Here is a 14574-nt window from a genome sequence, read left to right as displayed (position 1 = left end):
TTATTTATTTATCATATATATATATATATATATATTTTTCTCTCTCCTTTTTCTCCCTCTGTCCCTCTCACTATACTCCTTGCCCATCCTCTGGACTTCCCCCTCCCCCTTTCTTTCTCCCTAGGCCTCCCGTCCCATGATCCTCTCATATCCCTTTTGCCAATCACCTGTCCAGCTCTTGGCTCCATCCCTCCCCCTCCTGTCTTCTCCTATCATTTTGGATCTCCCCCTCCCCCTTTCAAATCTCTTACTATCTCTTCTTTCAGTTAGTCCTGACGAAGGGTCTTGGCCCGAAACATCGACTGTACCTCTTCCTATAGATGCTGCCTGGCCTGCTGCATTCACCAGCAATTTTTATGTGTGTTGCTTGAAATTCCAGCATCTGCAGATTTCCTTGTGTTTGAAGTTGTTGTTTTTTTTGACACAGAGTGGTGAGTGCATGGAATGGGCTGCCGGCGATGGTAACAGAGGTGGATACAATTGGGTCTTTTGAGAGACTCCTGGATAGGTACATGTAGTTTAGAAAATTGGAGGGCTATAGGTAACCCTAAGTAATTTCTAAACTACGTACATGTTTGGCACAGCATTGTGGGCTGAAGGACCTGTATTGTGTTGCAGGTTTTCTATGTTTCCTGGTTTCTCTGAACCAACCAATCATCAGACATAGCATGACTCTTATATAATTTAGAATAAATTCCAATGGCTACTTCTGATAATTATTTGCAAACAGAAAGTACATCAAGTAATGAAGCTGGCGAGCTCAATTTCAACAGGTGATTATTATGGCCCAGGATTAGTGTTTAACATTATGACTGCCATCTCAATTCTATGCAAATTGTCTATTCACTATTTCAGAGGTATACAAGCATGGAAACAGGTCTTTCAGACCACTGAACGTCTGCTGATCATAAAGCACCAATTTACATCAATTCCAGTGCATTCTGTGCACATTCACATCAACTTCCACAATGTACTCATCTTATACATACATGGTAATTTACAGCAGCCAATTAACCCACTAGGCCACACATTTGTAATGGGAAAAGAAGTCACAACCCACATAGTCCAATGTACAAACTCCACACAGACCAGGAGTGAACTTCGATCCAGGAGGAATCAGTAGTGAACTTGGGTCATTGGAGGTGCGAAGCAGTAACTCAACCAGCTGTGCAAATTGCTGTTCACAGTAGCTCATGAGAAAGTTATGATCAGCTTTCATGGCAGAATCATTTAAAACACCAATTTATCTTACAAAGCTGTTTGTCTATTTACTATCTACTAAATAAAAACGAGACAAGATGTCAAGACATCCGTGGCAGAAAGTATCTTTTTGTATAGATGCATGTTGTTAATTTTCTCCATAGTGAAACACTAGGATCTGTAATTGACCCTGCAGAATGTGCAGAACCATGAAACTTCCCAGTGTGATTCCAATGCCCACTCATCCCTCCCCACAGATCTCCCCTGCCCCCAACAAGTAGCCTGTCATATATACCAAGTGATACACTTGTCCCTATACCTCCTCCCTCACAACCATTCAGGGCCTCAAAGTCCTTCCAGGTGAAGCAACACTTTACTTGAGAGTCTGTTGGCATCATCTATTGTATCCAGTGCTTCTGGCATGGCCCCTTCTACATCAGTGAGACCCGACATAGACTGGGTGACTAACCACTTTGTTGAGCGCAAAAGGCAAGGTCTCCTGGTGGCTACCCATTTCAATTCAATTTCCATTCTGACATGTCTGTCCATGGCCTTGTCATGATGAGGCCAACTCAGGTTGGAGAAGTAACACCTCATATTCGGTCTCAAAGAACTTAAAAAATGTGCCATAACCAACTAAGCAATTCCACTGCTAACAAATCATATCAAAAGTTAAATAATACTAGCAAATCTAGTCAGTAATAGCTGCAGACAACTGGAAAGCTAAAAGGAAACAATTCCAAGATCGAAAGCTGCTGAGACCAAAATGTGGCAAATATGAAGCTGAAGCATTTACATCACACACAAAACACAGGAGGAACTCAGCAAGTCAGGCAGCATCTGTGAAGAGGAATAACCAGCTGATGCATCTGTGAAGAGGAATAAACAGTTGATGTTTCAAGCTGAGACCCTTCAGCATTTTGTGTGTTATTCTGAATTTTCAGCATCTGCAGTATCTCGTGTTGATGAAGCATTTGCACCACATTCAGCTGAAATGTCAAGTGGATAATTAATCTCAGCTTCCACGCAAGAGCATCCCCAGTATCACAGAAGGCGAGCTTCAGCCAATTTGGATTTGCTATCAGGCAGAATTGGATGCTGCGCAGGTTATGGGACCAGATAACGTCCTGGCTATAACGTAGACACCATCCAAAGCTTGTCACACCAGTAACAAGATAATACTGGCTTTTATTCTTCAATGTGAAGAGTACCCAGGTAGGATTGTGCACTGGAAGCAGACAAGTCCAATACTATGAACATACAAATTAGCTGAAATATACCCTCAAACTAGTTTTCCATTCAGTAAGACCATACCAAATCTGAACATAACCTCAATTCAGCTCACCCAGTAATGTCAAGTCCTTATTTATTCTGAAACTTTCTGAATTTTGCAATGTATTCAAAGAACCTGCTTCCAAAGCTCTTTGAACATTCCAAAGACTCGATCCTCCAAGAGAAACAGTTTTACTTCATCTGTCCTAAATGGGCAACCGTTTGTTCTCGCTCCTTCCAGAAGAAGAATGATCTTTTCCATATCCATTGTAGATCTCTAAGTTGCAGTCAAGTTTTCTCCTCACCCACACTCCTGCCTTTTAAACTGCAGTGAAAATCTTTCTGACCTGTCCAATCTATTATTGTTCCCCTCCCCCAAATAATCAACCTATCCATTCCAGGAATTAGTCCAGAAAACCTTTTCTGAACTGCATCCAATGTATTAACATTCTTCCTTGAAGTTCAGTATATGCACAGAACTCACATTTAGGCGCTGTATATAACTGTAGCACAAGTACTTCTCTAATTAATTCTATTTATGATAAAAAAACATGCTGGTAGTTACAAACTATTTGTTGTATCTACAGTGCCTATAAAAAGTACTCACCCTCCCTTGGAAACTTATGTTTTATTGTTTTATAACATTGAATCAACAGTGGATTTAATTTGGCTTGTCTGACACTGATTAACAATAAAGACTATGTTGTGTCAAAGTGAAAACAAATCTCTAAATTAGTTACAAATATAATACAAAATAATTGATGGCATAAGTATTTTACCCCCCCCCCCCCTTTAATATGACACCAAATCATCACTGGTGCAGCCAATTGGTTTTAGAGGTCATATAATTAGTTAAATGGAGATCACCTGTGTGTAGTCAAGGTGTTTCAATTGATTGTAGTAAAAATATATCTGTATCTGGAAGGTCCAACTACTGGTGAGTGAGTCAATATTCTGGCAAAAACTACACCAAGACGACAAAAGAACACTCCAAGAAACTCCAGAAAAAGGTTATTGAAAAGCACAAGTCAGGAGATGGATACAAGAAAATTTCCAAGTCACTGGATATCCCTTGGAGTACAATTAAGTCAATCATCAAGAAATGGAAAGAATATGGCACAGCTGTAAATCTGTCTAGAGCAAGCTGTCCTCAAAAACTGAGTGACCGTGCAAGAAGGGAACTAGTGAGGGAAGCCACCAAGAGAGCTACGACAACTCTGAAGGAGTTACAAGCTTCAGTGGCTGAGATGGGAGAGCGTGCACATATAAAAACTGCTGCCCGGGTGCTTCACTAGCCATAGCTTTATAGGAGAGTGGTAAAGAGACGCTCTCTAATTACAGGCGTCCCCCGCTTTTCGAACATTCGCTTTACGAAACCTCACTGTTACGAGAGACCTACATTAGTACCTTATTTTCGCTTTCAGAAGGTGTTCTCACTGTTACGAAAAAAAATTCAGTGCGCGATAAAAGGCAGCACGCCCCGAGCATCCGCTCTCCACCGGATTCTCGCCGGCATTGCTTAAACACAAGCCTGTGAGCAGCCGTTTGCAAGATGAGTTCTATGGTATTGGAAAAGCCTGAAAGAGCTCGTAAGGGTGTTACACTTAAGGTAAAACTAGACATAATTAAGTGTTTTGATCGTGGTGAACGAAGTAAGGACAACGTGAGTTTGGCTTGTGGAAGTTGACGAAGATGATGTTGAAGAGGTTTTGGCATCCCATCACCAAGAACTGACAGATGAAGAGCTGATGCAATTGGAAGAAAAAAGGATAACAATTGAAACCAAATGAGTAATGATAAAGTACGACTTTAATTTTGAAAGGGTACGTCGGTTTAGGGGATATTTGCAGGATGGTTTGAGTCCTTATTAAAGAACTGTGTGATAGACAAATACGCGAGGCTCAGCAGTCAAGCAAGCCTTCCACATCAGCCACAGCAGACGACGAACCTTGACCTTTGACATCGAGGAAGGAGGCACACAGCACATCTTTAAGAAAAAAGCCGAAATAAACATGCTAATTAATTAGGTGCTGCTGACATGCAATTGTCGGCCCAGATCAGAGACGACGCAATCGGAAATCGGCACTGATCTGGGCTGACAATTACGGGCGGCACCTAATTAATTAGCATGTTTGTTTCGGCTTTTTTCTTAAAGGTGTGCTGCATACCTCCTGGCTACCGCTGGACCCCTGCGCTCTTCGCCGCAATGTATCGCTCAGCGGCCTGGAGGATGGGGGGCCACTGCACCGCCCAAACTCCGACAATTCAGTCTAACACACCATCATCAGTGTGCTCGGCGCTGTCTCGATTCCCGTAAGTGATACTACACTGTACATACATTATTTCTACTTTATATCGGCTGTGTATTTTTACGTGTTATTTGGTATGATTTGGCAGCTTCATAGCTTAAAGGTTACTGGAGAGTGCTTGTGTGTGTTTCTGCCAACAGCGCTTGCGTGAGAGTTTTGCTCTGGAGAACAGTTCAGTAATGATTGTGGAAAAGTATTTCTACTTTATATAGGCTGTGTATTTATCATATCATTCCTGCTTTTACTATATGTTACCGTTATTTTAGGTTTTATGTGTTATTTGGCATGATTTGGTAGGTTATTTTTGGGTCTGCGAACACTCACAAAATTTTCCCTATATAAATAAATGGTAATTGCTTCTTTGCTTTATGACATTTGAGCTTACAAACCATTTCATAGGGACACTCTACCTTCGAATGGCGGGGGAAACCTGTATTTAGACAGCCACTGTTGGGGAAAAAAACCTCATGAAACGTCAGCTAGAGTTTGCCAGAAGGCACGTGGGAGACTCTGAAGTCAGCTGGAAGGTTCGATGGCCTAATGAAACCAAAATTGAGCTTTTTTTAGACTAAATGCTATGTTTGGCACAAGCTGAACACCACACATCACTCGTACCATGAAGCATGGTGCTATACAGATGCTTCACTGCAGCAAGCGCTGGAAGGCTTGTGAAGGGAGAGGGTAACATGAATACAGCAATATACAGGGAAATCCTGGAAGAAAACCTGATTCAGTCTGCAAGAGAACTGTGACTTGTGAGAAGATTTGTTTTCCAGCAAGACAATGTTCCCAAGCATAAAGCCAAAGCTACACAATAATGGCTTAAAAACAAAATTCATGTCCAGGAATGGCCAAGTTAGAATCCAGACCTCAATCCAACTGAGAATTTGTGGCTGGACTTGAAAAGGGCTGTTCATTGACAACTTCCATGCAATCTGACAAAGCTTGAGCAGTTCTGTAAAGAATGGGGAAAAATTGCAGTGTCCAGATGTGCAAAGCTGATGGAGATCTATCCACACAGACTCAAGGCTGTAATTGCTGTCTAAAGTGCATCAATTAAACACTGACTTAAAGGGGTGAATACTTATGCAATGAATTATTTTGTGTTTCACATTTGTAATTAACTTAGATCACTTTGTAGAGATCTATTTTCACTTTGACATGAAAGTCTTCTTTTCTGTTGCTCACTGTCAAAAAAAATAAGCCAAATTAAATCCTCTGTGATTCAATGTTGTAAAGCAACATGACAACTTCCAAGGGAGGGGTGAATACTTTTTATAGGCATTACATCTTTTGTGAATTAGTCCATCCAGAACACTCTGCACCCCACCAAATCACTCACTATTTATATTTGTTTCTTCCCCCATCAAAATAGACGTTTTCCTGCATTACACTCTATTTGCTAAATCTTTGCCCACTCGTTCAGTTTATCTACAATTTTCATCCAGTCAGTCAGCTTGTCTGATGACAGTGTTAAGATTGCCATCACTGAGGTATTTATTCACTAGTAATCTGCTCAATTAAGGTTTGGTGGATTTTAGAAACGTAGAAAACCTACAGCACAACGCAGGTCCTTCGGCCCATTTCAAGAGGACAAGAGTGACTGACCTTGGTATAAAGCAGTAGTTTCCAAACTTTTTTGGGTTACCACCCGCTTGGCTCCCAGACCACATCCCCAGCACTCCCACCTCCTTTTCTGCCATTACATAACTATAAAGGATTTTGATTTATGATGCACAGCGAAAGAAAATGGGAACTGCAAATTCAAAACAATGACAAATAATTGCAAAAGATATTCAAATTTATAGCTATTATTTAACTGCAATAAAAAATCTTCTTCAACAATTTTAGATGACATATTTATAGTCCAACTATTCACTACTTCATTGCTTTTCCATCTTTCAATGAGATGCATGGGTTTGGCACAGTGATATCAGCCTCTAAACATCGGGTGAATGTCACTCAGGAGTTCTTGGTTTCCCACGTTCAGTAATTTGCAGGCTGTTTTCTTGCTTTAAACAAAGTTGGGCGACTGCACTGGAACCAAGCTTCACTAAATATGACATTTGAAAGGCAATTAAAAACATCCTGACCTTTTTCCACACTACAGGAAAGCATTCAGAGATTTCTTTGTGCAACCAATTGTCTTAAGATTTTTTGAACCTCTGCTTCAGCTCAAAGTCATTTCCCCTATCCTTCCTGTTAATACTTCATTACAAATGTTCAGGAATAGATTTATTACCCAATCTGGAATTTCGACTGAGAGATGATCCTGAAACCTGTCTGACATGTCTTTATGCAGCTCAGCCAGGTGGGCATAGCATACTTGAAGATCATTATCTGGTATTCTTTCTTTCTCTTCCAACTTGGTAATTGGAAAAGGTCACAACAGTCAATGTGGCACTTAAATTGGGTTAACTTGTACAGAAATGTGGTGAGAACTGATTTGACTTCCCATTCTGATGTGCCAATGGCATTTCATGATTGGGTCTAAATCTTAGAACTCCCTTCCTAACATTAAGAGTACCTGCACAGCAGTTATTAGATTGACTTTGATCAAATGCTTATAATTAGTAATTCATTTCTTAAATTAAGTCTGTATTCCCTCTCGGCTGCCCCCTTGCTAACAGGCAGACATTCCACTGCTCCTTTATCTTTATCGTCCCCCCCCTTGACAACTCCCACCGCTCCTGGGAGGTGGGGCTGTATTATTCACTTTGGGAACCACTGGTATAGAGCAAACCTGGCTTCAATAGGCTATGATGAAAAGGAAGTTAAAAGAAGATGGCCACGGTTACTGTGGGTGTTACCTAGGCCAACTATTTTCACCTCAACTGTCTATCTTTTTCATAAGGTCAGGAGTGGGGATATTTGCCAATGATTGCACAATACAAGAATCCATCCAAATTAATGCAGTATATATCTGTATGCAGCATATATCTGCATGCAGCAATATGCAGACAACATTCCAGCATGGACTGATAATCAAATAATGTTCACATTACACAAATTTCAGATAGTGACCATTTTCAACAAGAGACTGTTACCATTAAATTCCTCACTATCAATATTCTGGAGCCACCTCAAAGCAGAAATGTAGCTGGATCAGTCAGAAAGACAGGTCACAAGGATAGGTAACCTGCAGCCAGTGATTCTCTTCCTGACAGCATCAAGGTTTGCACCATCCACAAGGCACAAGTAGTTTATCGTCTTTGACAAAGTAGCCCACGATTGGCAGCCCATCCACATCCTTAAGATTCACTGCTGCTAACACCAGTACACTATAGCTATTGGGTGTAACATCTATAAACTACAATGCAGTTCCTCGTCAAGGCTATTCCAACATAGCTTCCAAACCCATGATCCCTACCAACCAGAAGGGCAGCTGGGCATGGCTACAGAACCTGAAATCACATAACATCCCAGTCGCCAATTATTCAAGGTCCCTGGGTCTAAATCTTGCAGACTGATTGACATTGCAAACTATCCTTAAAATGAATGTGACAATCAACATGGAAGCCCAACCCCTGTCACCTACATAAAAGTCACTATATCATAAAATGAATAAAAGCGGTTTTATTTATATTTTCTGACTATACACAGAAACATGTTCTATGTATTTGTCTGCTACATTATATTAAACTGTTGGGCTCTTTATATTTGCTGAGTACATACTTCCCAAAATTGTAAATGTTGTTCACTCACCTGCTTCCACCAGTAAAAGGCAACTTCAGCCTGGAACCCAGCTCTGTGATGATGTTTGTTTAGGACCAGTGAAAGTTCCCACATTCAAATTCACAACACTCTGAGCAGATATGAGTGAATCAAAATTAAAATCGAACCCATCTGCATCCATAAGTTCATTACGAATGATGGATTCCACATCGCAGTCTAAACTCCCATTGAAAATATCTAAGTCCAGGTCACTAGGAAACTTGTCTTGTCCTATAGCTGGAAGAGTCATGCTACCAGGACAGGAAGGGCCAGAAAGTGCATCAGACAATCCTATTTGCATAGACCGATTGGCAGATGAGTGAAGCTGGTGTTTTGTGGAGACATTATTAGAATCTGTTGGTAAAGCTGCATGATTCATGGAGTTTGACAAGGCACTATCACCAATAAGTGCAGAAGTATGAGATGGAGACTGGCTATGCAGTGGATTATGGTTTGTCCGATTAGACTGAGCAGTGAAGGATGACATCATTGGATCATTATGAATGATCAGATTTCTATGCGAATTTTGCAAAGACACTGCCGAACTTGCCTGAGACATCAGAGGATCTGACTGAGTCATCATAACGTCACTGTGAGAATCAGAGGCAAGTAGATCTTGTAAAGTTTGGTTGCTAAAATGAGAAATGGAAGAAAATGTGGCTTGCTTGTTTTCTTGAATAGTTTGCATGGGAGTTTGCCGCAAAGCATTCAAAGCAGGTGGCCCAAATATGGAATTGCTGAAACTGTTCGGGGAACCTAAACCAGAACTCTTTGACCCATAAGTAAAACTTGAACTTCTCTGCACAAGACTCCCAGGTGATGATTGTTGAGTAGGTGTTAGAGTAATATTGTCCAGTAAATCATCCATCAAATGTTCTGTCAATCCATCATTCAGATTCATGGTTCCAGCCATGTCAGTTAACCGAGGGAGCTCAACAGTGCATGGTTTATTTGTAGTTGGGGAAACACTGGATGAACTAGCATACAGCATGGGAGACAAAGGAGCCGCATCATCGTCTTGAACGTTGTCAAGTTCAGGATTGGCTAAGATAGGAGAAAGTCGTCCACTCAAGGTACTAGCATTTGAGTTAGTACGAGAACGGAAGTCTGTCCATGCATCAAATTCATCACTGCTGCGAGATGTTGGGCTTCCAGGCCATTTTGTGTGTGGCGATGGACTTTCAGCATTAGTTTCTTGTGCTGCTTGCAGGGCTGCCTTTTTCTTTGCTGCTCTACCTCTGCTCTTTGCGTATTTGTTATTATTATCCATGGAAACAGCACGCCTTCGTGGAGACTTCCCACCTTTTCCACCATCTGGATTGATCATCCACCAAGAACTTTTGCCTGTACCTTCATTCTGTACTCTGACAAATCTGCTATGTAGTGAAAGGTTATGGCGAATTGAATTCTGAAAAGGAAAATAAAAAGCAAGTTGTTAACAGCACAGTATCAAGGCAAATAAAACTTAAAACCATTTCTTTCTAACAATGTAGTATTGAAACAAATGTGATTTGTCAATTTCATAAAACATTTTGAGTAAAAGAGTAGGTATTGGATATCCTAAACTCTTCGCTCGTATCTTCAGAATCACAGTATAATTTTCTGCAACCTCTTTAGTACTTTCATATCATTCCCGAAGTACTGACTGGAGATCAATGCAATAGTTCAGATATGGTTTAACCTGAACTATACTTACTCCCACATTGCCTCCTGCGAGGACTCTTAGGAGTCCAAATCATTGCATTCTCCAAGTTCTCTTGTATCTGTTCTAATGAAACTTTCCATACAGGTGTCTTCCTTCCCCACCCCACCCATATTCATCTGACCTCTCAACAACAACTTCCTAACCTCTGCTCTCACCCACTCTCCAAACACAAGGTAGAGCATTTTCTACCCCACCAGCCTCTGCATTCAATGTCACCCATTGCAATTTTCAGAAGAATTCCAAAGACATTTTCCCCTTGCCTCTCTTTGACAATCCAGAGGAACTGTTCCCTTCATGACTTTTTCTATTTCCATTAACCAACTCTTCTCAGGGCCCTTTTTTTTTTTTTTTTTTTTGCAAGTGCTGGATATGTGATACCTGCCCTTTTACTCTGTTCCTTCCCTCCATTCACTTAGACATTCAGCACAGGAACAAGCCATTCTTAACCAATAAGCATTCATCTATAGTAAATCCACTAACCCGAACTTGGCTTCATAAGCTTTCTTGCTTTGGCAACTCAAGTGCTCATCTTAAGTGTCATGACAGTCTGTCTCCACCACCCTTTCAGGCACTGAAAGTAGGATTACAAGCAAACCACCACAGATAGCCATCCAGTCTGCAGAACAAACAATTACATTAACTTGTTCTGTAGGGTGGTGGTGCATTCCTTGCATAAGGAGCGGACTACCTCACAAGCTACCACTTGCCATCTCAGTTATGACCAGTCCCATTTTGTGCAGAGTCCATGATTCCCACACTTGCTTCATTATCCACTTAAAAACCCATAAAATTGAAATGGAAGTTGAGACATCCACAATCCTGAGAGACGACTACAGAAAACAAAAACAAATGATACTGATGGGGCTTTCAATTCTATAACAAGAAACCAAAATTTCTCCTTATGAGACTAAAACCATAACAGTCCTGAGCTGAGGTGGTACAATATTTTTGAGACACAAACTGAAGAATCACTTTCAGACAATAATTTCTGCTTTTCCTCCATGATTCTAGTGTAGTCCCTTGTCAGTGTGTAGCATATTCTGAAGAAGCAGTCAAAAATAAAACATGCACAAATTTAAAAATGATTTGTATATTCATTTTTATATTATCTGGGTTTTGGAATGTTATCAGGCAATTCCATACCCATTCTGCCAAAACACATTAAATTGATTGTGTGCCAAATATAAGGTACCATGTTCAGTAACTATTAAAACCCACTGCAGTACTACTGCAGCCAACATGAAAGGAGATTCTGCTACCTAGTAAAGAGTTTAACCACAAAAATCAAAGGTTGAATCACATCTGTTAAATACTCAAAGTGATTAATATTGCCATCTTCAAGGCTTGCACTCAACTGCAAGCAAACTCTGCAAACTTAGTCAGTGAAGATTATGCCACTAAAACACAGGAAACAACTTTAAAGGTTTTTACACATTTTCCTTCAGATATAATCCAAAAACTGATCACACATTAAGTACTAAAAGAATCTAAAGACTTTAAAAGCAAACAGGGTTGTTGAAGTTAATTCATAATTTTGAAGTTTGAGTCAGATTTAGGTCCTAAAAATTCATGGCCCTCAAGATTTCATTCCATTAACACGTTTATGTTTAAATGTTTTCAAGCTAGAAGAAAGACAGCACAAGGTTGTGCACATTGGTAATATTTCCAAGAGCAAGTTGCTGGGATAATAGGAAGTTGTACAAAATGTTACAAAGAAATGCACAAGCTTGTGGGGAAAATGCTAATTAAACCCTATTTTTACATTTTTTGAGCTGGTGCACAATAGAATCAGAATCAGGTTTATTATCATTGACATACATAATGAAGTATGTTATTTTCTGACAGCAGTACCAGTGCAAATTATTTAAAAAATTACCAGTTACCCGAAAAAGGTGCAAAAGCAAGATAGTAATGTAGTGTTCATGTAGCATTCAGAAATATGACGGCAAAGGGAAAAAAGCTATTCTTAAAATGTTGAGTGTGGGTCTCCAAACTCCTGTACCTCCTCCCTGATGGTAGTAATGAGAAAAGAGCATGTTCTAAATTGCAAGAGTACTTGGTAGATGCAACTTTCTTGAGGCACAACTCAAATACCATCTATAGATTTACCAATGAAACCACGGTTGTTGGCAGAATTTCAGATGATAACAAGGTACTATGCAATAGTGAGATAGATAGGGCGGTTGAGTGCTCTCAGAACAACCTTCCAATCCACATCAGTAAGACCAAGGAAATGATTGTGGACTTCAGTAAGGGGAAGTTGGGAGAACACACACCAGCCTCATTTAAGGGTCAGTGGTGTAAAGGGCGCACAGCTTCAAGATTCTGGGTGTCAGCATCTCAAAGGATCTATCCTGGGCTCAACACATCAGTGCAATCATGAAGGCAGCAAGACAGCAGCTATACTTGATTAGGAATTTGAAGAGGTTTGGTATGTCACCAAAGACAAGCTGTAGACCCATTATGGTGGGAGACAAATTGCAGTTTGCTCAGGTAGGGATTAATTCTAGTCATTACCAACCTCTGAAAGCACTTCATCACAATAGATGTGAGTGCTACTACGCATTAGTCATTGAGGCAGCTCAGCTCACCCTACTCTTCTTGGGGAGATTAATGCCTTTAACGAAGGAGGAGGGAATCTCCGACTACAGCAGAGAAAGGTGTCCTTAAACAATCCAGTCAGCTGGTAGGCACATGGTTTTCAGTGGATCCTGGGGCTTGGCGCATTGCGAGTGTTCACCCTCTTAAAGGATGTTCTGACATCAGCCTCTGAAACTGAGATCACTGGGTCACCAGATGCTGTCAGACTCAACAATTGAACTTAAATATTTTGACTAACAGGTATTTACAGAAACAATCAACCACAGAATTTGCACAAAAACATAAAGCCTTGCAGATCAGCAGCAGGACAGGCAACATCTGTGAAGATAAGTCTACAGTATTACATTTTTTATGAGTTTTTTTAATCCTCCTCTTCTATGCCTAGACCTATGAACCGCAAGATAATTCAATTTTATTGCACCCTTTCTGATACTACTAATCCATAAAATGGTGATCTTTTTCTTTAGAACTATTTTATTGCACTAGGTCTATATCCTTTGACATCAAAAACTTATCAACCCATCATTCAGGAAATGAACATTCACAGACCTGATGAATGAAATCCAAATTTATTAATACAGAGAGTGAAATATGTTCTAATCTCTTATCTGAAAAGTAATTGGGGTACAAAGAATCGCTTTCTCTGAAGTAGAGTGCATTGTGCCATATGCCTGTTTGCTGGTTGAGATAATGGGGTTGAATAAACAAGTATATTTTCATAGTCCAAAAGTTTTACACTACAGAAACAGGCCCTTCCACCCATCTAGTCCATGCCAAACTGTTATTCTGCCTAGTCCCATCAGCTTACACCTGGACCAATGACCTCCTATAAAACTTCCCATCCATGTAATTATTCAAACCTCTCTTAAATGATGCAATCAAACCCCCATCCACCACTTCCACTGGCAGCCCTTTCGACATTCACACTACCCTGAGTGAAGAAATTCCCCCTCAGGTTCCCCTTAAGCATTTAAACTTTCACCCTAACTTACGACCTCCAGCTCTCATCTCACCCAACCTTAGAGAAAAAAAGCCTGCTTGGATTTACCTTATCCGTACCCCTTAATTTTGTATACCTCTATCAAACCGCCCCTCATTCTCCTGCACTCCATGGAAGAAAAACCTAACTATTCAGGTCAGGTCCAAGCAACATCCTTGTAGTTTTTCTGTGCTCTTTCAATCTGAATGACACCTCTCCTGTAGCCAGGTGACCAGTGCTTCACATAATACACCAAATTTGACCTCACTAAAGTCATATACTACTACAATATAACATACCAACCAATGTTCCCCCAATTTGTAAACAACCAAAGTGCGCAAAAATCTTGCGCTGTACAATTGTTTGCCCAGAGACAACATGTGCACAGTGAATTTTATATATAGAGACATTCACTTTAACAGCCAGCAAATCACTGTCAATAAGGACTTTAATCTCCTTTGGGTTTGATCGTTTTCACTCTCATTCATCTGCATTCTCACAGAACATACTTAGCACGCCTGTAGTAAAGGATTTTCCTCACCTGAGCTTTTGTACACCTTCCACAAGTGATTGGCTTGCTAAATTATGCTTTTAAGTCAAGTTTCCAAATATCACTCCACTTCTTCCCACTTGCCAATTCTCCAGCAACTTTTGCATCATGACAATACACGCTGGTAACACCAGTTTCTGTATTGTACATGAATATTTCTCATAGTTGTACATTCCTGACCTCATGAATTTTTGGTGTAAAAGTTTCTACTGTTTCATTAAGCCATTTTGCCTTAAATGAACTA

The 14574-nt window shown here is 40.3% G+C and overlaps 1 protein-coding gene across 1 annotated transcript in view; it reads right to left on the bottom strand.

Moving 5' to 3' along the window:
- Positions 1–14574, bottom strand: part of foxo3b (forkhead box O3b) — a 73270-nt gene that overhangs the window by 19141 nt on the left and 39555 nt on the right. The window contains exon 2 of the mRNA XM_072246144.1: positions 8487–9903. Coding sequence (XP_072102245.1) covers positions 8512–9903 — 1392 coding nt within the window. The 3' untranslated portion in view covers positions 8487–8511. The remainder of the gene's footprint in view (positions 1–8486; positions 9904–14574) is intronic.

The sequence above is a fragment of the Mobula birostris genome, chromosome 2 (assembly GCF_030028105.1).
Source record: "Mobula birostris isolate sMobBir1 chromosome 2, sMobBir1.hap1, whole genome shotgun sequence".
In the NCBI taxonomy this organism is placed as follows: domain Eukaryota; kingdom Metazoa; phylum Chordata; class Chondrichthyes; order Myliobatiformes; family Myliobatidae; genus Mobula; species Mobula birostris.
This window is presented reverse-complemented; position numbering and strand designations above follow the sequence as displayed.